The sequence below is a fragment of the Schistocerca americana genome, chromosome 3, assembly GCF_021461395.2.
Source record: "Schistocerca americana isolate TAMUIC-IGC-003095 chromosome 3, iqSchAmer2.1, whole genome shotgun sequence".
In the NCBI taxonomy this organism is placed as follows: Eukaryota; Metazoa; Arthropoda; class Insecta; order Orthoptera; family Acrididae; genus Schistocerca; species Schistocerca americana.
Genome location: NC_060121.1, coordinates 989423639 through 989450869, shown reverse-complemented (window position 1 = coordinate 989450869; position 27231 = coordinate 989423639). Strand labels below are relative to the sequence as shown.

Below are 27231 nucleotides of genomic sequence, written 5' to 3'. Positions count from 1 at the left end.
TCCAAACAAATTTTGAGCAGCCTTGAATCTCGTATCCTTTGTAACAAAGGGAACAGAAACAACACTACATTAATTAAAGCACCAGAGATATCTTGCTTTGATGTATGTGCTAATTTGACTGACAGTTTATTGTATCTTCTGTCAACTCACAGTTGTAAAAATGAACGTGTTACTTGCTGATTCTGTATCATATTCAATAACATGAGCTCTGCCACACAGAAGTTTCTCTAACATATTGCTAACCACATCTAGCAGACACAGTACTTACTCTTTAAGGGAGTATACATCATCTTAAAAGTTTCTTATCAGAGAAAAGAAATGGTGTTATTGTGGTCTTAAGTCCAAAGACTGATTTGGTGCAGCTTACTATGCTAGTTTATCCACGTCAAGCCTCTTCATCTCCGAATGACTACTGCAACCTACCTGCATTTGAATGTCCTTACTGTCTTCATCCCTTGGGTTCCCTTCACAATTTTTACCTTCTCCTCCAGAACCAACAAGACAATTTCTTGGTGCCTGAGAATGTGTCCTATCAAGTGATTGCTTCTTTGAGTAAAGTTCTGTCACAAGTTTCTTTTCTCCTCAGTTTGATTTAAGGCTTCATTGGTATCTCTTCTTGTCTGAACTGCTTATTGTCCATGTTACACTTACATGTAAGACTGCATTCCAGGCAAATACCTTCAGGAAAGACTTCATAACACTTAAATTTATATTCAGCAAATTTCTGTTTTTCAAAAACACTTTCCTTGCTACAGCCATTCTGCTTTTTATGTCCTCTCTACTTTGGCCATCAAGTTATTTTGCTGCCCAAATAGCAAAACATGTCCTAATCTAAATACCCACAGCATCTCCTTATTTTGTGTGATTACATTCCTCATTTTACTGTTGTTGATGCTCATTTTATAATCTCATTTCAAGACACCGTACAATCCATTCACCTGCTCTTCCAAACCCTTCGCTTTTGCTAACAGAATTACAAAGTCATCACCTAACCTCAGAGTTTTTATTTCTTCTCTTTGAACTTTAATTCCTTTTCCAAATTTCTCCTTCATTGTCTTTACTGCCTACAGTTCTGAGTGGTCAGCATGCTTGACTGCCACAACAGAGTGAGGTGGTGCAGTGGTTAGCATACTAATCTCACATTCAGGATGACGACGGTTCAAGTTCACATGTGACCATTCAAATTTAGATTTTCTGTTAATTCCCTAAATTTATCGAGTCTGAAACTCTGCTCCATCTCTAAAAACCTCATTGATGGGATGTTAACATGTAATATTCCTTCCTTCCTTCACTGCCATGCATGGAACCTGTATTCAGTTCCTGGTACTGCCACGGAATTTTTCCTTCATGGGAGGACTGGAACGGGGTGCACTCAGTCTCGAGACACCAATTGAGGAGCAACTTGACTGAGTATTAGTGGCACAAGGTCTCCTAAACTGACACCTGAAGGGCAGTATGCTGACCCCACACCTCCATATCGCATCCAAAGGACACCATAATGGCCAGTTGGTCCTGATTGACCTGTATGTGGACAGAACGGTGGTGCTTCCTTGCTTGCAATGTACAGACTGAATAACATCAGGGATAGATTACAACACTTTGTCACTCCTTTCTTGACTACTGCTTCACTTTCGTGTCCTTCGATTCTTATAACTGCAGCCCGGTTTCCGTACAAGCTGCATATAACCTTTCAATCTCTGTATTTTTTCCCCACCACCTTCAGAATTTCAAAGAATGCATTCCAGTCAGCATTGTCAAAATCTTTCTCCATATCTACACATGCTGCCTTGTGCATAAATTTCTCCGGGCCCCGAACTGACCTCCCGTGACATCGGCTTCTATCAGTTTTTCCATTCTTCTGTAAATTGTTTGTGTCAGAATTTTGGAGCCATGATTTATTAAACTAATAGGTCAGTAATATAACACCTGTCAGCACCAGCTTTGTTTGGAGAGGGAATTTTTTACATTTTTTGTGAAATCTGAGGTTATTCTCATATATCTTGGACACCAGGTGGAAGAGATTTGTCACGGTTGGCTCTCTTGAGGCTATCAGTAGTTCTGACGATATGTCATCTACTCCAGGGGCCTAAAATTTTGTGCTTTTTGTGTTCTGTCAAATTCTGCTCACATTATCATATTTCTCATCACATATTCATCTACTTCCTCTTCCCTTTCTATAATATTGCTTCAAGTTCATTTTCCCTTGTAGAAACCCTCTATATATTGCTTCCACCTTCCAGTTTTCCTTTCTTTGCTTAATACTGTCTTGCCATCTGAACTCTTGATATTTATACAGTTTCTTCTCTTTCCTCTAGGCTTCTTTAATTTTCCTAGAGATGGTAGCCATCTTTCCCTTCATTTTACATGCTTCTACAGCCTTGCATTCATCCTCTAGCCATTTCTGCTTTGCTATTTTCCACTTTCTGCCAGTCTCATTTTTTAGAGATCTGCATTCTTTTTCACTTGCTTTATTTGTTGCATTTCTGTAATTTCTTATTTCATCACTTAAATTCAATATTGTCTCTCTTATTGAAAGATTTCTAATAGGCCTTGTCTTTTTATCTGTTTTATCATTTGTTGCCTTCCTTCATTATTTCATCTCTGAAAGATGCTCATTTGTCGTCTACTATACTACCTCTGCTGTTTCAGTCAAATGCTCCCTCTCAAAATCTTGCTAATCTCTGATTCTGCCCAGCTTCCATTTCCTTAATTTCCTACCTTTTTGCAATTTCTTGTAACTGTGACATAAAGTCACACAGGCAGAATGCAAAGTCTGCCATGAGAGCTTTGTCTGTTACTCACTGTCTTTATATATCTAGTCACCAAGGTGTTCACAACAATCTGAGGATGGGTTCTACTCAGAATGCGTCAAATAAAGTTTAAAATCTGCATTTGAAATATCTGTCTTAACATTACATTATCAACCTGAAACTTTCCAGTGTCTCCAAGTCTCTTCCATGTATACAGCCTTCTTTTGTGTTCCTTAAGCCAAGTGTTAGCAATGATTAAATTATGCTCCTTGCAAAATTCTAACAGGTGGCTTCCTCTTTCATCCCTTTTCCCTAGTCCATATTTTGTTACTATTTTTCCTTCTCTTCCTTTTCCTACTGTCCAATTCCAGTACCCCATCACAGTTAAACTTTTCTCTCCCTTAACTATCTGTATTATATCTTTAATCTTATCGTACATTCATGAAATTTTTTCATCTGTGGAACTAGTCAGCATGTAAACTTTTACTGCTATAGTGGCTGTTGGCTTCAGGTCTGTCTTGACTACAATAATGCATTCACTATGCTGGTCATAGTAACTACCCACACTCCTATTTTCTTATTCATTATTAGATCTACTCTATTAGTACCCCTGTTTGATTTTGTATTTATCACCATGTACTCACTTGAACAGAAATTGTGTTCTCCTTCACTAATTCCCACCATACCTAACTACAACCAATCCATTTCCATCTTTATTTATAATCTCCCTTCCCAATAAAGGGACCATGCAAAGCTGCATGGAAATTAATAAATGGTGTTGCTAAAGATGTAAGAAGCAAAAAAAATAATGTAAGTCCCCAAAAATTCAATGATTTCTTTATTAAATCTGTTGAAAATGTAGGAAATACTATAATCAAACCTGATATCAGTTCATCAGAGTTACTTTCTAAAAATGTTTGCAGAACACCAACAGACACATGAAATCTTCAGACAGTGTAGATATATATGACATATCCTGTAATTTACTAAAGAAAGTAATAGACTATATTGTGTACCTCTTAACATTCTGTATAAATAAATGCATATCTGAAGGATATTTTCCCGAAGAACTCAAAGTGGCTAGGGTAATTCCAATATATAAAAAGGGAGATATGGACTCACCTTCCAGTTACAGACCAATCTCCATAGTCCCAGCTTTTTCTAAAATACTGGAATGTGTAATTTACCAACAGCTATCTGTCTATTTTGAAAAATTAGGAATAATTAGTGAATCTCAGTATGGTTTTAGGAAAAAGTTGTCTACTGCGGATGCTATAGACTTTGTAGTCAAATACTTACATCAAGTGTTTGAGGATAAGGGCTATGCTCAACTCACATTTTGTGATCTAAGCAAAGCTTTTGACTGCGTAAAGCATAAGCCACTCCTATAAAAACTGGAATTCTATGGCATTAGACATAACAGCCTTAAATTAATAAAATCATATCTTCAGAATCGTAAGCAAGTTGTTTGTGTAGGGAGAGAAATGTCGAGCATAGAGCAAGTCAAGGTACGTGTTCCGCAGGGATCTGTGCTGGGCCCCTTTTTGTTCCTGGTAATGATAAATGATCTGCTGTCATTTATCAAGTCCACCACTGTGTTGTATGCAGATGATACAACATTTCTTCATGCTAGTGAGGATTTCAATAGCCTTAAAACTTGTGCAGCAAAGACAATTGACCAAGCATCCTATTGGTTCAAGGCAAATGGATTCCTGCTGAATGAAAACTAAACACAACAGATGGTCTGTAGTCTTAGAGACAAGCTTCTGTCAGATGATCCAAGTTATGTCAAATTTTTGGGGGTATACATTGATGATAAATTATCTTGCGGTCAACATGTACAATATATTAGTGGTAAATTGTCAAGAGTTATTAACCTGTTAAGGCGACTTATGGATTGTGTTCCTGAAAAATATGTTAGAACATCCTATTTTTCATTCTTTCAAAGTATAATAACATATGGAATTATTTTGTGGGGGAACTCTAGCTGTATACATGACATATTAATACTACAAAAAAAGCTATTAGGATAATTACTGGTTCTGCATATAAGGCACACTGTAAACCATTGTTCTGTGAACAGAAAATCATGACTGTTATAAACTTGTACATATACTATGTTCTAATTTATACGAAGAAGAAATTACCAGAAACAAAAACCAGAGAAAATGTACACAGCCACAATACAAGAAGGAATAGGTGCCTCTATATTCCTTACCACAAATTGTCAAAGTCACTCAACAGCTACGAAATCATGGGGTACAAATTATTTAATAATCTTCCTCAATCTGTTCAAGAATTACCTGAACAATTATTCAGACAAACAATTCATGACTGGCTAGTCCTCCACCCATTCTATGACATAAGAGAATTTATCAACTGTAATATAATACTATAATGTTAACAAGAAACCTGTTGTTTCTTTCAAACTATTAATTGTATTTTAGTATGTATATGATGTTGTCTATTGCTGTAATGGCCGAATGACAATAAAATTATTATTATTATTATTATTATGGTTCGACCCATAGGATCCCAGTTTTTTTCCCCCAACAGTGGAAAGTCCAGTATGGAATAACAACAATATTATGAAAAGAGTAGAGTGCTACTCGCCTTGTAGAGGAGACGTTGAGTTACAGACAAGCACAACAAAAAGACTGCTGTACATTTTAACTTTCAGTCTAAAGGCCTTTTAAGCTGAAGTAGAAAACATACATACATACATTCACACATGTGCAGATCACACACACATGAACACTGTGTCTGGCTGCAGTGCCCAACAGCAGTGGTCAAGTGAGTGTGAATTGTACTTAAGTGAATGTGTGTCTCTTTTTCTACTTTAGTTTTGTTTTTCCTCATGACAATATCCTCCTGAGTAGTCCCCACCCAAAGATCCAATTATCATTTAACCTTTTAAACAAGAATTTCACGCCCTCAGGAAAAATTACTGCTGTAGTTTCCCCTTGCTGTCCACCTTTTGCAGTACCAGTACAGCAAGACCATGTTGTCCACATTACAAGGCCATATCAGTCAGTCATCCAGACTACTGCCTGTATAACTACTGAAAAGGCTGCTGCCCTTCTTCAGGAACTAGAACCATATGTTTGTCTGGCCTCTCAACAGATAATCCTCCATTGTCATTGCACCTATGTTACAGTTATCTGAATCATTGAGGCTCTCAGGCAGCTCCCTTCCTCCCTCCCCACTGCTGCCACTTCAGCAAGGTCCTCGGTTCACAGGAGGAGAAAAGAATACTATTATATAATTTCATTTGTGTCAACTAAACTTTTGCTAATTAGCTTTTGTTTACAGGATTTTCATGAATGTGGTTATCTGCTAGTAAGGATCTAAGTAAGACTTAAACTCAAGGTTTGCACAGTTTTGTATGCATCTGTTACAGTGAGAAGCTGCGGACCATTTTTTTTTCTATAGAACGTTGCATGATGTACCCCATGGATCTGACAATAAATGTTCATTTACAGGAGTTTCCCAGGTTTCTTCTTTTCTGAAAAATTCTTGATTGTACCATAGCTCTAAGGTCTTTGTAAAATTTTAACATTTGTATCTGTTTCCATCAGTGAAGAGCTCTATTTATGGAACACTCTGGCTCTGCAGACAGCCAGCCTTCTATTACCAAATTTGGCCAATTATGGCTTCAAGTGAGATTTGATGCCCCTTCTCGTATGTGGCACAACAATATTGACGATACTTTGAACAGAGTACACTCTGGATTGGACATTGTCATCTACATTAATATGGCTACAAATTCTTTCTATGCAGAGTCATCACAAAAAAAGTTAGTGCATCAAATTTGGATAAAGTCCCAAAATTTCGATGATTGCCTCCACAATCATCATAAGGAGCTAAGTCTGACTGTTGTGAAACTGGCAAGGCTCCCACTTTTATCCCAGAGTGTGGCATCTTATTGGCTGGATTATGTCATGATGACAACATGGAACTGGTGCTTACTGAGGTGCAACCTTCCCCCACAACAGGCAGTAAACTGCGAGAATTTGTCCTGTCTGTACACATTTCCTGGCATTGCTAAGTGTTTTCCGGTGTCTCTATTGAAGTTGTTTTCACATAGTCAAACAGCTTCCATGGTCACCAAATCCTGATACTTTGTGTGTGAGGAAGTACTCACATTTGTTCAAACAAAATCTTTTGTTTATTTAACAGACTCTATTTGACCACGGCTGATTTTTTTCCCCAAATATCTGTATTTAAGGTGACACTGATGCTTCATATAGCGATCAGCAGCAGCCTGCATAGACTGGCCAACACAACTTTTACCATACTCCCAAGGCATACTATACAGGGTGACCGGGCCAAAAATCTCACGAAATAAGTGTCAAAGGAAAAAACTACAAAGAATGAAACTTGTCTAGCTTAAAGGGGGAAACCAGTTGGCGCTATGGTTGGTCCACTAAATGGCGCTGCCATAGGTCAAACGGATATCAACTGCGTTTTTCTATTACGTATTCGTGTAGTATGTAAATGTATAATGTTTTAGTTGGACCACTTTTTTTGCTTTGTGATAGATGGCGCTGTAATAGTCACAAACATATGGCTCACAATTTTAGATGAACAGTTGGTAACACGTAAGTTTTTTAAATTAAAATACAGAACATAGGTACGTTTAAACATTTTATTTCGGTTGTTCCAATGTGATACATGCACCTTTGTGAACTTATCATTTCTGAGAATGCATGCTGTTACAGCATGATTACCTGTAAATACCACACTAATGCAATAAATGCTCAAAATGATGTCCGACAACCTCAATGCATTTGGCAATACGTGTAACGACATTCCTCCCAACAGCGAGTAGTTCGCCTTCCGTAATGTTCGCACATGCATTGACAATGCGCTGACGCATGTTGTCAGGTCGTTGGATCACGATTGCAAATATCCTTCAACTTTCCCCACAGAAAGAAATCCGGGGACGTCAGATCCGGTGAACCTGTGGGCCATGGTATGGTGCTTCGACGACCAATCCACCTGTCATGAAATATGCTATTCAATACCGTTTCAACCGCACACGAGCTACATGCCAGACATCCATCATGTTGGAAATACATCGCCATTCTGTCATGCAGTGAAACATCTTGTAGTAACATCAGTAGAACATTATGTAGGAAATCAGCATACATTGCACCATTTAGATTGCCATCGATAAAAGGGGGCCAATTATCCTTCCTCCCATAATGCCGCACCATACATTAACCCGCCAAGGTCTCTGATGCTCCACTTCTCGTAGCCATCGTGGATTTTCCGTTGCCCAATAATGCATGTTATGCCGGTTTAGGTTACCGCTGTTGGTGAATGACGCCTCGTCGCTAAATAGAACCCGTGCAAAAAATCTGTCATCGTACTGTAATTTCTCTTGTGCCCAGTGGCAGAACTATACACAACGTTCAGAGTCATCACCATGCAATTACTGATGCATAGAAATATGGTACAGCTGCAATCGATGTTGGTGTAGCGTTCTCAACACTGACATTTTTGAGATTCCCGACTCTCACGCAATTTGTCTGCTGCTGATGTGTGGATTAGCCGCGACAGCAGCTAAAACACCTACTTGGGCATCATCATTTGTTACAGGTCGTGGTTGACATTTCACATGTGGCTGAACACTTCCTGTTTCCTTAAATAGCGTAACTATCTGGTGAACGGTCCGGACACTTGAATAATGTCGTCCAGGATACTGACAAGGGAACCTCCCCATCACACCCCCTTCAGATTTAGTTATACGTTGGCACAGTGGATAGGCCTTGAAAAACTGAATTCAAATCAATCAAGAAAACACGAAGAAGTTGTATGGAACTATGAAAAAAATCGCAAAATATACAAACTGAGTAGTCCATGCGCAAGATAGGCAACATCAACGCAAATGTGAGCTCAGGAGCGCCGTGGTCCCGTGGTTAGCATGAGCAGCTGTGAAACGAGAGGTCCTTGGTTCAAGGCTTCCCTCGTGCTAAAAATTTAATTTCTTTATTTCCGCAAAGTTATGATCTGTCCGTTCGTTCATTGACGTCTCTGTTCACTGTAATAGGTTTAGTGTGTGTGTTTTGCGACCGCACTGCAAAACCGTGCGATTAGCAGATGAAAGGACGTGTCTCTCCAATGGGAACCGAAAACATTTGATTGCAAGGTCATAGGTCAACCGATTCCTCCACAGGAAACACGTCTGATATATTCTATACGACACTGGTGACGGCACGTGCGTCACACGACAGGAATATGTTGTCGACCCACCTAACTTGTACACTTGGCGAATGGGTAAAAAGATTCTTCTACCTTGCCCGATTTAGGTTTTCTTGTGGATGTGATAATCACTCCCAAAAAAGTGATGAAAACATAAGAGTTTGTCACATAAACTGCAACAAATGAATGCAACAGTTTCACAGTCGCACAGTTTTCCCTGTGCTCTGTCAAAACATATGTTTTTAAAGTTTTCAAATTTTTCCGTGTGTAGACCGTCAAATCCTGCATATGTCCAAGAAAATCTGAACATGTTCTGGAATTTTTGAGAGCGAAGTTGATTATGTGTGAGTGCCTGAACTTTGATAATTGTCTCAAAAAAAAAAAAAAAAAAATTAAACTTTTCACTCGAGGGAAGACTTGAACCGAGGACCTCTCGTTCCCCAGCTGCTCACGCTAACCACGGGACCACTGCGCTCCTGCACGCACACCCTCCTTGATGTTGCTTATCTTGCGCATGGACTAATCAGTTAATATATTTTGCTTATTTTTTTCATAGTTCCACACAACTTCTTCCTGTTTTCTCGATTGATCTGTGTTCAGTTTTTCAAGGCCTATCCACTGTGCCAACTTATAAGTAAATCTGAGGTAGGTGCGATGGGGATGTTCCCTTGTCAGCTGCATACATAGCATACAACCATTGGGCATTTTGATCACAATAACCATACATCAACATGATATCGACCTTTTCCGCAATTGGTAAACGGTCCGTTTTAACATGGGTAATGTATCACATAGCAAATACCGTCCACACTGGCAGAATGTTACATGATACCACGTACTTATACATTTGTGACTATTACAGTGCCATCTATCACAAAGCGAAAAAAGTGGTCCAACTAAAACATTCATATTTCTGTACATACTACATGAATATGTAATAAAAAATGGGGGTTCCTATTTTTTTAAAAAACGCAGTTGATATCCTTCAAGATAGACGAGTTTCATTCTTTGTAGTTTTTTCGTTTGATGCTTATTTCGTGAGATATTTGGCCCGGTCACTATCAATGGACCACCCTGTATATTCCCAGAACTCTCGGGCTGAGAGTATCTTTAAGGGTTTGTAAAATTTCTTTAATTTTCCTGAGTAGCTGGAAGACTGTTCTGATTCCAAGCCTATTTAGGACTTTACTGATCTTACTAGTTGTTATACCACAGAATGTAAGTCATGCTATGTGTTGGTCCTCTTGGATTGTTTGAACAGTGTCATGGTTTCCTCGATGGCACTGACCTAATAACATAGACAGAATACCCCTTCCTTCTGAACACAATCATCTCGTGGTCTCCGTCCACAATTTTCACCACCCAAACTTCCCTCCAGTACTAGACTGGTGATCCGTTGGTGCCTCAGAATGTGTCCTACCAACCTGTCCCTTCTTTCGGTCAAGTTTTGCCGCAAATTCCTTGTCTCCCCAATTGTAGAATTTTAGAACATGTTTTTTGCTCGAGTATCATGTCGTTTTTGGAAACCCAAAATCTACTATGTAGGAATCAACATGGATTCCCGAAACAGCGATCGTGTGAGACCCAACTCGCTTTATTTGTTCATGAGACCCAGAAAATATTAGATACAGGCTCCCAGGTAGATGCTATTTTTCTTGACTTCCGGAAGGCGTTCGATACAGTTCCGCACTGTCGCCTGATAAACAAAGTAAGAGCCTACGGCATATCAGACCAGCTGTGTGGCTGGATTGAAGAGTTTTTAGCAAACAGAACACAGCATGTTGTTATTAATTGAGAGACGTCTACAGACGTTAAAGTAACCTCTGGCGTGCCACAGGGGAGTGTTATGGGACCATTGCTTTTCACAATATATATAAATGACCTAGTAGATAGTGTCGGAAGTTCCATGCGGCTTTTCGCAGATGATGCTGTAGTATACAGAGAAGTTGCAGCATTAGAAAACTGTAGCAAAATGCAGGAAGATCTGCAGCGGATAGGCACTTGGTTCAGGGAGTGGCAACTGTCCCTTAACATAGACAAATGTAATGTATTACGAATACATAGAAAGAAGGATCCTTTATTGTATGATTATATGATAGCGGAACAAACACTGGTAGCAGTTACTTCTGTAAGTATGCGTGCGGAACGATTTGAAGTGGAATGATCATATAAAATTAATTGTTGGTAAGGCGGGTACCAGGTTGAGATTCATTGGGAGAGTGCTTAGAAAATGTAGTCCATCAACAAAGGAGGTGGCTTACAAAACACTCGTTCGACCTATACTTGAGTATTGCTCATCAGTGTGGGATCCGTACCAGATCGGTTTGACGGAGGAGATAGAGAAGATCCAAAGAAGAGCGGCGCGTTTCGTCACAGGGTTATTGGGTAACCGTGATAGCGTTACGGAGATGTTTAATAAACTCAAGTGGCAGACTCTGCAAGAGAGGCGCTCTGCATCGCGGTGTAGATTGCTCGCCAGGTTTCGAGATGGTGCGTTTCTGGATGAGGTATCGAATATATTGCTTCCCCCTACTTATACCTCCAGAGGAGATCGCGAATGTAAAATTAGAGAGATTAGAGCACGCACGGAGGCTTTCAGACAGTGGTTCTTCCCGCGAACCATACGCGACTGGAACAGGAAAGGGAGGTAATGACAGTGGCACGTAAAGTGCCCTCCGCCACACACCGTTGGGTGGCTTGCGGAGTATAAATGTAGATGTAGATGTAGATGTATTCAGTACCACCTCATTAGTTATGTAATCAACCTATGCAATCTTGAGCATTCTTCAGTAGCATCACATTTCAAAAGCTTCTGTGCTCTTTTTGTCTAAACTGTTTCTCATCCATGTTTCACTTCCATACATGGCCCCGTTCCAGGCAAATACCCCCAGAAAAGACTTCCTAACACTTAAATCTATATTCAATCTTAGCAAATTTCTCTTCTTCAGAAACACTTTTCTTGCCATTGCCAGTCTACATTTTATGTCCTCTTTGCTATAGCCATCATCAGTCATCTTGTTGCCTGAATAGCAAAACTCATCTACTACTTTAAGTGTTTTGTTTCCAAATCAAATTCCCATAGTATCGCCTGATTTAATTCAACTACATTCCATTATCCTTCTTTTGCTTTTGTTGGTGTTCATCTTTTATCCTCCTTTCAAGATGCAGTCCATTCGTTCAAATGCTCTTCCAAGTCCTATACTGTCTCCGACGGAATTACAATGTCTAAGCAAACCTCCAAGTTTTTATTTCTTCTCCTTGAAACACCCTGAACTTTAACTCCTACTCTAGATTTTTCTTTTGTTTCCTTTGTTTCTTGTTCAGTTTACATACGGAATAACATTGATGATAGGCTACAATCCTATCTCACCACCTTCTCAACCACTGCTTCCCTTTCATGCCCCTCAACTCTCTTATAACTGATGTATGGTTTCTGGTTTCTGTACAAGTTGTAAATAGCGTTTCGCTGCCTGTATTTCACTCCTGCTACCTTCAGAATTTCAAAGAGAGCATTCCAGTCAATATTGTCAAATGATTTCCTTTCCTTAACCTATCTTCGAAGTTAATTCATAGTGTCAGTATTGCCTCACGTGTTCCTACATTTCTCCAGAATCCAAACTGATCTTCCCTGAGGTCTGCTTCTACCCGTTTTTCAATCCTTCTGTAAAGAATTCATGTTAGTATTTTGCAAATGTGACTTATTAAACTGATTGGATTGTTCAGTAATTTTCACGCCTGCTTTTTTAGGAATTAGAATTACTACATTCTTGTTGAAGTGTGAGGGTATTTCACCTGTCTTCATACATCTTGCTCACCAGATGGAAGAGTATTGTCATGGCTGGCTGTCAGTAGTTCTGACAGAAAATCATCTGCTCCCAGGGCCTTGTTTCAACTTAGATCTTTTAGGGGTTTGTCAAATTCCTCTCACAAAATGATATCTCCCATCTCATCTTCATCTGTGCTTTTCCCCATTTCTATAATAATGCCTTCGTCTCCCTTGTATAACCTGTCTACATCTCCTTCCACTTTTCAGCTTTCCATTCTTTGCTAATGATTGGTTTACCATCTGAGCTCTTGATATTTCAGGTGGTTCTCTTTTCCCCAAAGGCCTGATTAAATTATCTAACATTCCACAGTCCAATCCTTAGAAAGCCAGTTTCGTTTCTCTTGATGGCGACATCCTCCTGAGTAGTCCCCGTCTGGAAATCCGAATGAGGTACTATTTAACTTCCAGAATAGTTCACCCAAGAGGACGCCACTGTCATTTAACCGTACTGTAGAGTTCCATGTCCTTGGGAAAAATTAAACCTATAGTGTCCCCTTGCTTTCAGTCATTTGCAGTACCAACACAGCAAGGCCATTTTGGTGATGTAAACAAGGCCAGATCAGTCAGTTCCCTACTTTTGCCCCTGCAACTACTGAAAAGGCCACTGAAATTAAGTGGTCATTAAAGTGTGATGAAACAGTTTCAAAATTTCAGGGGAAGAGGCAGATGTGGTGGACAGAAAGTTACCTTTCCTATATGTGTTGGTCAGATGGACGACCGGCCATTCTGTAAACAATTGAAGTTTCAAAGTAGATGTTTTCCTCCAACATCAGTTCGATGTCATTTCTGAAGATAGAGAGTAATTTCTAGTTTAATTTATTTCATCTGCATCTACATCTATGCTCTTCAGACTACCATGAAGTGCATGGCAGAGGGTATGTTCCATTGTGCCAGTTATTAGGGTGTCTTTCCATTGCATTTAAATATGGGTTGTGGAAAGAATGATTGTTTGAATGACTCTGTGTGTGTTATATTTATTCTAATCTTATCTTCATGATCCCTATGTGAGCAATATATTGGGGGCTTTAATATGTTTGTAGAATTATCATTTAAAGTTAGTTCTTGAAACTTTGTTAGCAGACTTTCTCGGGATAGTTTACATCTGTCTTTAAGAGTCTGCCAGTGGAGTTTCTTCAGCATCTCTGTGACACTTTCCCATGAATCAAAAAAACCTGTGACGATTCATGCTGCTCTTCTTTGTATACATTCAACATCCCCTGTTAGTTCTACTGGGTATGGGTCCCACACACTTGAGCAATATTCTAGAACTGGTCGCACAAATGATTTGTAAGAATCTCTTTTGTAGATTGGTTGCACTTCCCAGTATTCTACCAATAAACTGAAGTCTACCACCTACTTTACCCATGACTGAGCCTATGTGATCATTCCATTTCATATTCCTATAAGAGTATTACACCCAGGTATTTGTGCAAGTCGGCTGATTCCAACAGTGACTTATTGATATTATAGTTATAGGGTACTATGTTTTTACACTTGGTGAAGTGCACAATTTTTACATTTTTCAACATTTAAAGCAAGATGCCAATCTTTGCACCACTCTGAAGTCTGACTGAATATCTATGCAGCTCCTTTTTTCTGGTGTACTTCATTATTATAGATAACTGCATCATTTGCAAAAAGCCTAAGGTTGCTATTAATATTGTCTGCAGGGTTATTAATATACAATATGAACAGCAAGTTTCCCACTGCACTTCCCTGGGACACATCCAAAGTTACTTCTACATCTGATGACAACTCTCCATCCAAAATAATATGCTGCGCTCTCCATACCAAGTTTCACTTGGTACACTACATGATCATACTTCTGACAATAAGCATAGGTGTGATACTGAGTGAAATGGTTTCTAGAAATAAAGAGGTTCTGGATCTATCTGGCTGCTGTGATCAAAAACTTTGAGTATGTCATGTGAAAAAAGTGCAAGTTGAGTTTCACATGATTGATGTATTCGGAATCCATGCTGGTTGGCATGGGGGAGGTCTTTCTTTTTGAGATAACTCATTATGTTTGAGCTCAAATATGTTCTAAGACTCTACAAAAATTGATGTCAAGGATACTGGACAGTAGTTTTGTGGATAACTTCTACTACCCTTCTTGTAGACGGGAGGGGCTAACTTAGCCACAAATTCAGCATAGAAAGTGATAGGGATTCCATCAGGCCCTACCACTTTGTTCAGTTTCAACAATTTTATTTATGTATTTAGATTTTTTGCACGGAGTCATCAATATGATGGCTTTTGCAAATGTCAAGTACAACTACAAACATAAAATATATTTAGACCTTAGCCTTACAGGTAGTAATTAAACAGTAAATTGATGCTTGCCAAAATACATTACATCTTACACATATTAATACAGCCAATTATTTTTTATACATTATTTTATAGCTCTTAAACTTAACCATTTAAAATTTGTTGAGTGAATAGAGACACTTTTCAATTAAGAATTCTTTTAGTTTTGATTTCAATTGCTTTTTATTACTGTTTTTCATGGATTCTGGTGGTTTATTATACCATATCAGTAATAATACTTATTTCGCTCATTTTTCCATTGGCATGAGGATAAAATTGGGGTAATTCTCTTGGGTTTTCCTGTGTAAAGGGTTATTTGGATATGGAATTAAGCATTTCAGCTTTTGCTTTGCTGCCCTCAATTTCAGTTCCAGTTCCTGTCTCATTTGCTAGGGACTCGACACTAACTTTGATGCTACTAACAGCCTTTACATATAACCAGAATTTCTTTGGATTTTGTGAAAGATCACTTGACAATATTGTGCTATGGTAGTCACAGAAGGCTTCACACATTGCTCTCTTGACAGCCAAACAATTTTCATTCAAAATCTCTATCTATAGCCCTACACTTTTTCTCACAACTATTATGCAGAAATATCTGTTTCTTTAGAGCAGGGCTTCCCAACGTGTGGTCCGTGGACCCCTTAGGAGTCTGCTGGCTCTTTCTACGGGGTCCACAGCCACCCTTCACCAAATCGTGTAAAATAATGAGTAAAATTATTGAATAAAAAGTGTGAAAATCAAATTCAATATTTTTTTTCGTGTGAAAAAAATGTGTACTTTTACTTCCGGTCATATTCCCAAGCAGCCTTTGCAGTTCCTAAGTGAGAACACATACACAGTATTGTGCCCAAGAATGCGGCTTCTCTGATCGGCTGTTTCGCAACAATACGGGGGTCGTTTGTGCGCCGGCTCACGGCGGTAGATGCGCTGAAACCTTTTACGCGTGCGTGTGGCGAGCTTTGTCGACCAATCACAGCACTCGCTGGCACGTATGCGGCCCCAGGCATCATTTAAACTTGCTTTGTCAGTGCACTACCTATTTCGTAAGTCGATTTTTGACCTGCTAGTTGTTTTCATTTATCTCTAAACCAAAGTCTATTGATACTTTGGGGAGGAGGGGTTCATTGGAAACAGACTAGGGGTCCGCCATGGATTTTTGACTGAAGAAGGAGTCCACCAGCTGCTGAAAAGGTTGGGAGGCCCTGCTTTAGAGGAATCTTTACAGGGACTGTATACCATGTAGGTTCCCTCCCATTATGAGCGGTCCTACTTGGCACATATCCATCCAGTGCATGGTCAACTATTCTTTTAAACCTGGGCCTTAGTTCCTCTGCATGCTCCTGCCCTTTGCTGAAAGTTCATTGAGCTATAAGAGTTCTGATTTTTTGTCTAGTTTACTGAATGTATATACTGTACCTTTCTGTTTGTTTTTGTTGTCTTTTGTAGTTTGATAATCGTTGTTGCCACAACTGAGTCATGATCACTGATACCAGTGTCAATGTGGACATCCTCAAAGAGTTCAGGTGTGTTTGTTTGCATTAGATCCAATATATTTCCATCATGAGTGGGGTTCCTAACTATGTTTTCTAGGTAGTTTTGAGAGAAGTCATTTAGAAAGTTACATAGGATGTCTTATCAAGCCTATCACGAACAAAACTGTAATTTTCTCAATTAATTGTTGGATGATTAAAGTCTCCACCAATGATTACAGTATAATTCTTACTTACATACAAGTTAACTGAGGTTTTCTCTAAAATTTTTGGTCACATCAAGAGATGAGTCTGGTGGACAACAGAAGGATCCAACTGTTGTTTTATGTGCATCCCTGATACTGAGTTTTGCTCAAACAATGTCACATGCAGCTTCAATTTCTACATCAGTAGAATTGATTTTCTTGTCCATTGCGACAAATACACTGCCTCCATTTCCCATTTGCTATTATTTTGATATACACTTAAATTTTTCTCAAAAATCTCACTGCTGTCAGTTTCAGGTTTGAACCAGATTTCTGTACCTAGTATTATGTAAACTTCGCAGGAGCGCTTCAAACTCTGGTACTCTGTTGCAAAGTCTTTAGGACTTTAATACTCTAACCTGTGGGAGGTATTTCTTTTGATCTTACTCTGATACTTCTGGGTTTCCTACAATTGCCATTTTCTGGATTGTATGGAGAGTTACCTAATATAAAGAATGACATGGAGTCAGCTACCTGAGCAGTAGCCTCTGACATGCAGTGTACACCTGACACATTTAGGGGGGTCCTACAGTTCTCAGCCCTATGGCGTAAGTCCAGGAAGTCGCAGCATAGCTTTTTAAGTCTCTGGCTCAGTCCCTCAATTAGACTCAGAACCAAAGGGTCACAGCCAATTCTGCAGACAACACTGCAAATTGTAAGCTTCATTGAGATTGCTTGTGGAAGGCTGACCTTCTCAACCTTCTCTGCCAATCATTGGAATGCTCCAGGTATAACCTCGGAATGCTGACGTCAGGTATCATTAGTTCCAATTTGCACCACTATCTGTAGCTGGTTGCACCCTGTTCTATCAGTGGCTGCCAGAATAGCCTCTCCATCATGTTGAATGAGGATCCCAGGCATACACACTGATTGCACGTGGTGTCCTTTCCTCTCTCTTGCTGCCATTTCTCTAAAGGGTACCATCATTTGGTGTGTGTTTTAACTGCTTATGATATTGTAAGGGATGCCATGATGTTGAAACAAAAAGTGTCTGCTATCAAGATAACTGAACAAAAAAAATTTTCTGTGGACTTTAAGACATTCAGATTTGGTATCTTTCAGATATCTCTTTTCAGTATTGAACACAAGGAGAGAGGTACACTACTGTCTTGGGCAACCATTTAGCTCGTATGATACACACCTGGTGCTATAATTTACTCAATAAAGCAAACTGATATACTATAAAAGTAAAAATGGAATTGCAAAATTACAAGTTTTGTAGATAGTAAACCTATATAAATGGTTTTGTTGTATCTGTTTGTTTCTCAGCATAATAATCTGACACTTTTCTTGTTACTTTTACAGTTAAACAATCTTTTATTTTTTTCCAGTCATCGATGTCTCTTCCAACTGATGATATTGTAGCAAATTATGTAACCTTCAATCATAATGGACAGCTTTTGATTGCTGGTTGTAATGATGGATCGGTGAGAATATATGATGTTCGCAGTAGTGACTGTATAGATGTATGGCCGGCTCATCAAGGTGCAATTGAATCTATAGAAATGACAGCAGATTTCACTGCATGTTATACCATGGGAAGAGATGGAAAGGTAATATTCAAAATATAACTTTAAAAATTTCCTGTTTTGGCTCTGATTCAGTTATATTGTTTACCAATATAATATTGACAAAACATTTGTTGTTCTACTACTGTAAGTACTAGTAGTGTTACTGTACTTTCACTGTCCAAACACATCCATAGTGGACGAGATCAATAAATTTGAACTTATTGCCACTATTTTGGATTTCATTGCTATATCTGTAATACACACACACACACACACACACACACACACACACACACACACACACACACACACACACACAAAAATCACTGTCTCTGGCTGTTGAGTGAGTACGTGTATGTTGCCTAATTCACAAGAAGGCCTTTTGGCCAAATATTTACTTGTCTGACAGTCTTTTTGTTATGCCTATCTGCAACTCAGTTCCACTGTTATATGGTGAATAACAATGTATCCTTTTCATAACACTGTCATTATTCCATCCTGGATTTTTCCATTGTTTGATATTGGTGTATCTGTAATATTCAAAGCAAACAGAACACAACATTTCATTTATAACACCCAGAAATCTTCAGACATAATTTTAACTTTGGATGTACACCAAGCAGGTGTTAATAGGACCAATAATTTTCACAATACAGATAAATCAACTAGTACATAATGACATTAATCTCATGAGGCTTTTGCAGATGATGCAGCTATATACAGAGAAATTACAATGGTAGAAAAAACAGCAGAATGCAGGGCGATCTGCAGGGAATCGACACTTGGTACAGGGATTGACAGTTGACCTCCAACATCAACAAATGTAACATATTGCACATAAATAGGCAGAAAGACCATTACTGTATGACTATATAGTTGCAGAACATTCACTGGCAGCAGTCACATCCACTAAAGATTTGGGTGTATGTGTACATAGTAATTTAAAGACCAACAATGATATAAAAGTAACTGCTGCAGGTAAGGCAGATGCCAGACTGAGATTCATTGGAAGTATCCTAAAGAAGTTAAGTCCACCCATGAAGGAGGCACCTTAAAAAACACTCTTTCAACTAAACTCAGTCTGGGATTTGTATCAGATAGGATTGATAGAGGAAATAAAGAAAATCCAAAGGAGAGTGCCAGGTTTCATCACAATTTCACTTAGTAAGCACAGAAGTGTCAAGGAAATGTTCAGCCAACTGGAGTGACAGATGCTACAAGAGAGGTGGTGAGCATCACAGTGTGGTAGTGATGGGAACAACTGAATGAAAACAATTGATACAGGCAGTTGTTGGAAACCAACGTATGCATTTGATTGTAGTGTTACATATCAGTTGAATTATTCTTTCATTCTTATGAGTGAAATCACTCTACTGGAGCAACTCAGTGAAAACAATCAGTTCAGTCAGTCATAATTTTTAACGTTACTTGGAGTATTCATTCATTCTATTGAGTGAAATCAGCCTGTGGCAACAACTGAATGAAAACAGTCAACACAGTCTGTTGCAGTTACGCATAGTGACTGAATTATTCATTCTTTCTGTTCTAGTGGACTCAGTCTGTAGTTTTTATATCAGTTTTAACAATGTATGTCTTCTTTCAGCGAATACACTCATTAGTGTTTTAGTTGACTGAGTTATCCATTCATTCTTCTCCAGTCTGTAATACTTTCATAAGTTGAACTAAAGCAGTGGTATGCAAATGGGGTACACATACTCCTAGAGAGCAGTCCTACCCACAGGGATACATAAAGATATCTCAGGGGTACACAAAAGTTGAAATAAGCATTATACATATTCACTTAATTATGTGTAAATAGACTAATTCTTCTTTTCACCATTTAAAACTAAATAATATATTGCTCTGTATTAAGTTGTTCCAGAGTTATTTAACATGTAACTAATTAAGGTGACATATATCTAAAAACAAAGATGATGTGACTTACCAAATTAAAGTGCTGGCAGGTCGACAGACACACAAACAAACACAAACATACACACAAAATTCAAGCTTTCGCAACAAACTGATGCCTCATCAGGAAAGAAGGAAGGAGAGGGAAAGACGAAACGATGTGGGTTTTAAGGGAGAGGGTAAGGAGTCATTCCAATCCCGGGAGCCCTCTCCCTTAAAACCCACATCCTTTCGTCTTTCCCTCTCCTTCCTTCTTTCCTGATGAGGCAACAGTTTGTTGCGAAAGCTTGAATTTTGTGTGTATGTTTGTGTTTGTTTGTGTGTCTGTCGACCTGCCAGCACTTTCATTTGGTAAGTCACATCATCTTTGTTTTTAGATATATTTTTCCTACGTGGAATGTTTCCCTCTATTATAACCACATCATTAATTAAGGTGACACATTGATTTGCAGACAGCCACAACAAAAGCTGTTACATGGAGCTTTCACCCAAAGTGTTCTCCAGAAAAGAAAGGAAAAAACACACACACACATACCAAAATTGTACCGAACGCTTTCTCAAAAAATTATTGTGAGCAATTAGTACACGAGCCCACTCGAAGTGTAAATGGTTGCGTAAGCGTACTTGACCTCTTAGCAACAAATAGTCCTGGACAAGTAGGGAGTATCATGAAAGTTACAGGAATTAGCAACCATGAGGCAGTTGCTGCTAGGCTGAATACCGTAACACCCTCAACCATCAAAAATAAATGCAAAGAACATTTATTTAAAAAGGTTGATAAAAATGCTCTTAACTCCTTTTTAAGAGATAATCTCCACTCCTTTCGTTCTGATCATGTAAGAGTAGAAAAGACATGGAATGATTTCAGAGAGGTAGTATCGTCAGCAATTGAGAGATAATACCACATAAATTAATAAGTGATGGTAGTGATCCCACATGGTATACAAAATGGGTCAGATCGCTGTTGCAGAAGCAATAAAAAAAGTGTGCAAAGTTTTGCAGAAGTTAGAAAGATAGTGCGTACTTCCACGCGAGATGCTTTTAATAATTTCCACAGTGAAACTCTGTCTCAGAAACTGGTAGAAAACCCAAAGAGATTCTGGTTATACATAAAGCACACCAGTGGCAAGATGCAATCAATACCTTAACTGCGTGATAACAACGATGAAGTCTCCGATGACAGTGCCGCAAAAGTAGAATTATTAATCATGGTTTTCCGAAACTCCTTCACCGAAGAAGATGAAGTAAAAGCACGGATTCAAAAAATATCATCCTTGTGAAACACAACTAGCTCTTTATACTCATGAAGTAATTAGTGCTATTGACAGGGGATATCAAATGGATTCCATATTTTTAGATTTCCAATAGGCTTTCGACACCATTCCTCACAAGCACCTTATAACCAAACTGCATGCCTATGGAATATCACCTCATCTGTGCGACTCGATTCATGATTTCCTGTCAGAAAGGTCGCAGTTTGTAGTAATAGACGGAAAGTCATCGAGTAAAACAGAAGTAATATCCGGCATTCCCCTAGGAAGTGTTATAAGCCCTCTATTGTTCCTGATCTATATTAACGACATAGGAGACAATCTGAGTAGCCCTCTCAGATTGTTTGCAGATGATGCTGTCTTTTACCGTCTTGTAAAGTCATTAGATGATCAAAACAAATTGCAAAATGATTTAGATATGATATCTGTATGGTGCAAAAAATGGCAATTGACCCTGAATAAAGAAAAGTGTGAAGTTATTCATACGAGTACTAAAAGAAATCTGCTAAATTTCGATTATGCGATAAATTACACAAACCTGAAGGCTGTCAATTCAATGAAATACTTAGGGATTACAATTACAAATAATGTAAATTGGAACAATCACATAAATAGTGTTGTGGGTAGAGCAAACCAAAGCCTGCGATTCATTGGCAGAACATTTAGAAGGTGCAACAGGTGTACTAAAGAGACTGCTTACACCACACTTTTCCGCCATATTCTGGGGTACTGCTGTGTGGTGTGGGATCTGCACCAGGTGAGACTGACAGATGACATCGAAAAAGTTCAAAAAAAGGCAGCTTGTTTTGTATTATCGCAAAACAGGGGAGATAGTGCCACAGATGTGATATGTGAATTGAAGTGGCAATCATTAAAACAAAGGCATTTTTCATTGTGATGGGATCTTCTCATGAAATTTCAATCACCAGTTTTCTCCTCTGATTGCAAAAATAATCTGTTGGCACCCACCTACATAGGGAGGAATGATCATTATGATAAAATAAGAGAAATCAAATTTAAGTGCTCATTTTTCTCACGAGCCGTTCGAGAGTGGAACAGTAGAGAGACAGCCTGAAGGTGGTTCATTGAACCCTCTTCCAGCCACTTTATTGTGAATAGCAGAGTAATCATGTAGACGTAGATGTAGACTCTATTTTTCCAAGTAATCTCCATCCTGTTCTACGGCCTTCCTCGTGCATGAAACAAGGGCGTGTATGTCCTGTCATTACCAATCCTTGTCCTGGTGGTGGAGCCAGTGCTTCATTGTGTGAATTGCCTTCTCATTGTCCTCAAAATGTCTTCTCGAGTTGTAATGCGTCTGTCCTTTCAAATGTCAACATCGGCGTGCTTCAACATGTCAGGTGTGATATTTGTGGATGGTCTCCCTGACTGCTGCAAATCATGGAGCTCTGCTGAACCGCCTTCTGATGACCTCATCCTCCACGCCCAGCGACTAACTGTGCTTTTGTTGACAGCAGATGTGCCATAGACTTTGCACCAATGTTTGTGAATATTCCTCACAGTTTCATTCTCTGCAGTGAGAAATTCAATGACGGCATGTTGCTTGTAAGCTACATCACCTACAGATGGCATTTTGCAACTATCCTGCAGCTACGCCATCTGTCGGATATGACAGAAACTTGGCCAGCTCACTCAGGAGGCTTCAAATAATACATATGTAACATTTCAAATCTGTATCATTGTTTTCGGATGAGAAAATAAAATGTGATGCATTACTTTCGGGGAACCCTCGTATAATGAAATTTTGGATAGCACCTTATGTAACCAAAAAGACTGCAAAAGTATCTAATAGAAATCATTCACACCTGGAGACTGAATGAAAACCTTCACATGCGCAACTTAACCATCAGAGATGTATTATTTGGGTGTCTCACATTGAGTGAAACCACTCAAACACGGACAGAGTGAAAAAATTCATATATTTGATGAACTGAAAAAGCAGTTGATTGGCCAACTGCTTGTTGGAATCAGTCTGTTGCCCTATTGCTGTATTGCGGTTTGCGTTTGAATTCCAGAAGCATACATTCATAGAAGAGCCAACCAATATATTGCTTCCTTCTATGGATATGTTGGGAAAATGTAAAAAGGTAAAATAAGAGAGGTTCAAGCTCACGTTGAGGCTTACCGACAATTTTCTTCCTATGGAGCACTCGCAGGTGAAACGAGAAAGTAAGGAAGTGACAGTAGTACAGAAAGTAACCTCTGTCACACACCATAAAGTGGTCACAGAATATAATTATAGGTGTACATAGAGTTTCTGAAGAACAACATAGGAAAGCATCATCTGCCAGTTAAAAACTATACCAAAGGCCATCTAGCTTCAGTTCTGAAGTTTTTAAATTTAACTTTTCTATTATTAATTGAATGTACATGTTCTGAGGGTATTTCACCTGTCAGAGTTCAAGAAGAATCTAAGAATTCCAATTCCAGAGAAAGCAAGTGTTGACAGATGTGAAAATTACCAAATTGTCAGTTTGCAAATTAATAACACGAATTCTTTACAGAAGAATGAAAAAACTGGTAGAAGCCGACCTCGGGGAAGATCAGTTTGGATTCTGTAGAAATTTTGGAACACATGAGGCAATACTGACCCTACAACTTATCTTAGAAGACAGATTAAGGAAAGGCAAATCTACTTGTAGCATTTGGAGACTTAGAGAAAGCTTTTGACAATGTTGACTGGAATACTCTCTTTCAAATTCTGAGTGGATGATAAATAGCTTAGACAGGAGGAGAATAGAAGCTTTCGAAATGTGGTGCTACAGAAGAATGCTGAAGATAAGGTGGGTAGACCACATAACTAATGAGGAGGTATTGAACAGAAATGGGGAGAAGAGAAGTTTGTGGCACAACTTGACTAGAAGAAGGGATCGGTTGGTAGGACATGTCCTGGCGCATCAAGGGATCACAAATTTAATATTGGAGGGAAATTTGAAGCATAAAAATTGCAGAGGGAGACCAACAGATGAATACACCAAGCATATTCAGAAGGATGAAGGTTGCAGTAGTTATTTGAAGATGAAGAGACTTGCACAGGATAGAGTAGCATGGAGAGCTGCATCAAACCACTCTCTGGACTGAAGACAACAATAACAACAAAAACATCATACATGTTCTGCAAATCTCTGGAATATGATTAACAGGAAGTGTGATTGTTAATTTTCTTTAGTGTCAAAATCAAGAATGGTGCATAGGAAAGTGGCCTGCTTGATTACCGCTGTAGAAGCTGTAATTAATCATATATTATTTTAAAATTTCTTGTCAAAATCAGTTCCTGGAATTTTGAAACTAGGTCTTTGTGAGGTAGTTGCAGCCTTGCTAACAAATCAGATCTGCCCACAATTCTATGTCAGTCTCCTGTAAGACAACCTATGTCATTTGTCTTTACATACTGTTCTTTCATCCTTATATGGATCATATAAGCAGCTCAAAAACATTTTGCACCATTATCTTGTCTTACATAGTTTGTGCTTTTTAATTTTAAACTTCTTTCTCAATACTTAACAATATTACTCACCATATGTTAAGTCAGAGCCAAACAAAACAAAAAGACTGCTGTACATTTAAGCATTCAGCCACAAGACCTCCTTCTGAAGTAGGAAACAAACACACATTCACTCAAGCACTACTCACACTCACATGACCACTCTCTCTGGCTGCTGTGGCAAGACTAATTTTATTTGTTATACCATCCTGGACTTTCCATTGTTTGGTCTTTCTCATTATCTTTCGACCACAGAGAATTAGTACATGCAGCCACATGTGATATGGAGGTAAATGTAAACTTGCATTTACAGTGTAGATCATGGGTGTGTGTTTCACCTCCAACCATGACTGTAACAATACAGCTTGTAAAGTAAGGAAAAGGTAACCATTCACCTATATCGAAGTGATGTGCATGGTTGCCTTTCCTTTATTTTATGTATTGCCTCATCCAGGAATTTTCATTATTGTTATACAGTAGAACTTGTGCGCACTGTTCAGTCTAATGCTTACGCAGAAAGTGTGCACTGTCACCTTATGACAAAAATGGTTATGAGCATGGAAAATTCCCTACTAAATTAGTGCACACCACAGAGACACCATTCAAAAATTTAACTGCTGTGACAGAAAATACAGAAGATCTGAGTCATAGTCACCATCCACAGTCAATAACACTAGTTGATCACTACATACGAGGGTTGGAACTTAAATAGTGGCAACTATTTATTCACAACCAATAGAAAAGAGTTATATGTATGCACCAGTTACTGTCCTTCAGAGTAGTCACCAGCATTGTGTAGAACACATTGCCAGCAATGTGGAAGGCATAGTATACCATTAGCAGAGCCTGTTCTGTTGATGGTGCGAATGGAGCAGTCTACTGCCTGTCGAATCTCTGGAACAGCTCTGAAGTGAATGACACAAAGTGGTTCCTTCATCTTCGAAATCAAATCAAAGTCACAAGGACTTAAGTCTGGGGAGTATGGTGGATGGTACAGTACTTCCCAGTCCCATCGACCGAACAGAGCAGCCAAAGCTTACGCTGTATACACCTGCGCATAGTCATGCAAAATGATGGGTGGGTTGCGCAGAAAGTGTTGCCGCTTCTTTAGCAAAGCTGGTCGCAGGTGATGCTCCAAAAACAAACAGTAATACAACTTAAGTCCTTGTGACTTTGATTTGCTTCCAAAGATGAAGAAGCCACTTTGTGGCATTCGCTTCAGAACTGTTCCAGAGATTCAACAGGCAGTAAACCACTCCGTTCGCACCATCAACAGAACTGGCTCTGCTAACAGCATACTACACCTTCCACATCACTGGGAGTGGTTTCTACACAATGCTGGTGACTACTTTGAAGGACAGCAACAGGTGCAAACATGTAACTCTTTTGTATCGGTTGTGAAAAAATAGTTGCCACTATTTAAGTTCCAATCCTCATAGAAATTACAGTTTGTAGGTACTATGAGGAGAATGCAACAAAACTGTTTCACTTCCTTTTCAGAAGCAACTGAGATGTTGTGTTAGCCCAAACAGTGCACAAACATGTCCATGTGATCTGTTTGATCTCTACTCTAGACACCCATTACAAACAACAGTACATGCCATGCCCCCCTCCCCTCTTACACTGTTACACAGAAAGAAGGTGGGCAATGGAACCCCTGGAATCCAACCTGGCAAAATGCCCTGAGGGCCCATTGGAATCACTATCTGATTCTGTACAGAACCAGTAAGTGAGTTACACTTTCTTGTAATGAAATGAAATGATTGTATGACATTTATTCGCCAGGATATCCCCTCGGGGTTCGGCTGCCGTATCGCAAGTCTTTTCAATTGACGCCACTTTGGCGACTTGCGTGTCAATGATGATGGAGCAATATGTACCACTGATCTGTTGTACAAAACACTGTACCCATTAGTTAGAAGGAAGCACAGATCACACCTGTCTACAAGAAAAGTAGCAGAAATGACAGAGAAAACAAGTGTCCGAGATCTCCATTCCAGGTCAATGTTAGAAACCTGTTGCAGAATTTTATAACGTATTCTGAGCTAAACTATAGTGTGATATATCAAACAGGATGACCTCTGAAAACATTGCTTGTGTGAAACCTGACTCAAACTTTTCTGACATGACATCTCGACAGCCGTGAATTGAGGCAATCAGGTAGATATAGTATTTCTTGGCTTCCAAAGAGGAAGTATGATT

The 27231-nt window shown here is 39.0% G+C and overlaps 1 protein-coding gene across 1 annotated transcript in view; it reads left to right on the top strand.

The window, feature by feature from the left end:
* Positions 1-27231, top strand: part of LOC124607193 (WD repeat-containing protein 91) — a 222692-nt gene that overhangs the window by 175959 nt on the left and 19502 nt on the right. The window contains exon 11 of the mRNA XM_047139416.1: positions 18163-18384. Within this exon, the coding sequence (XP_046995372.1) occupies positions 18163-18384 (222 nt within the window). The remainder of the gene's footprint in view (positions 1-18162; positions 18385-27231) is intronic.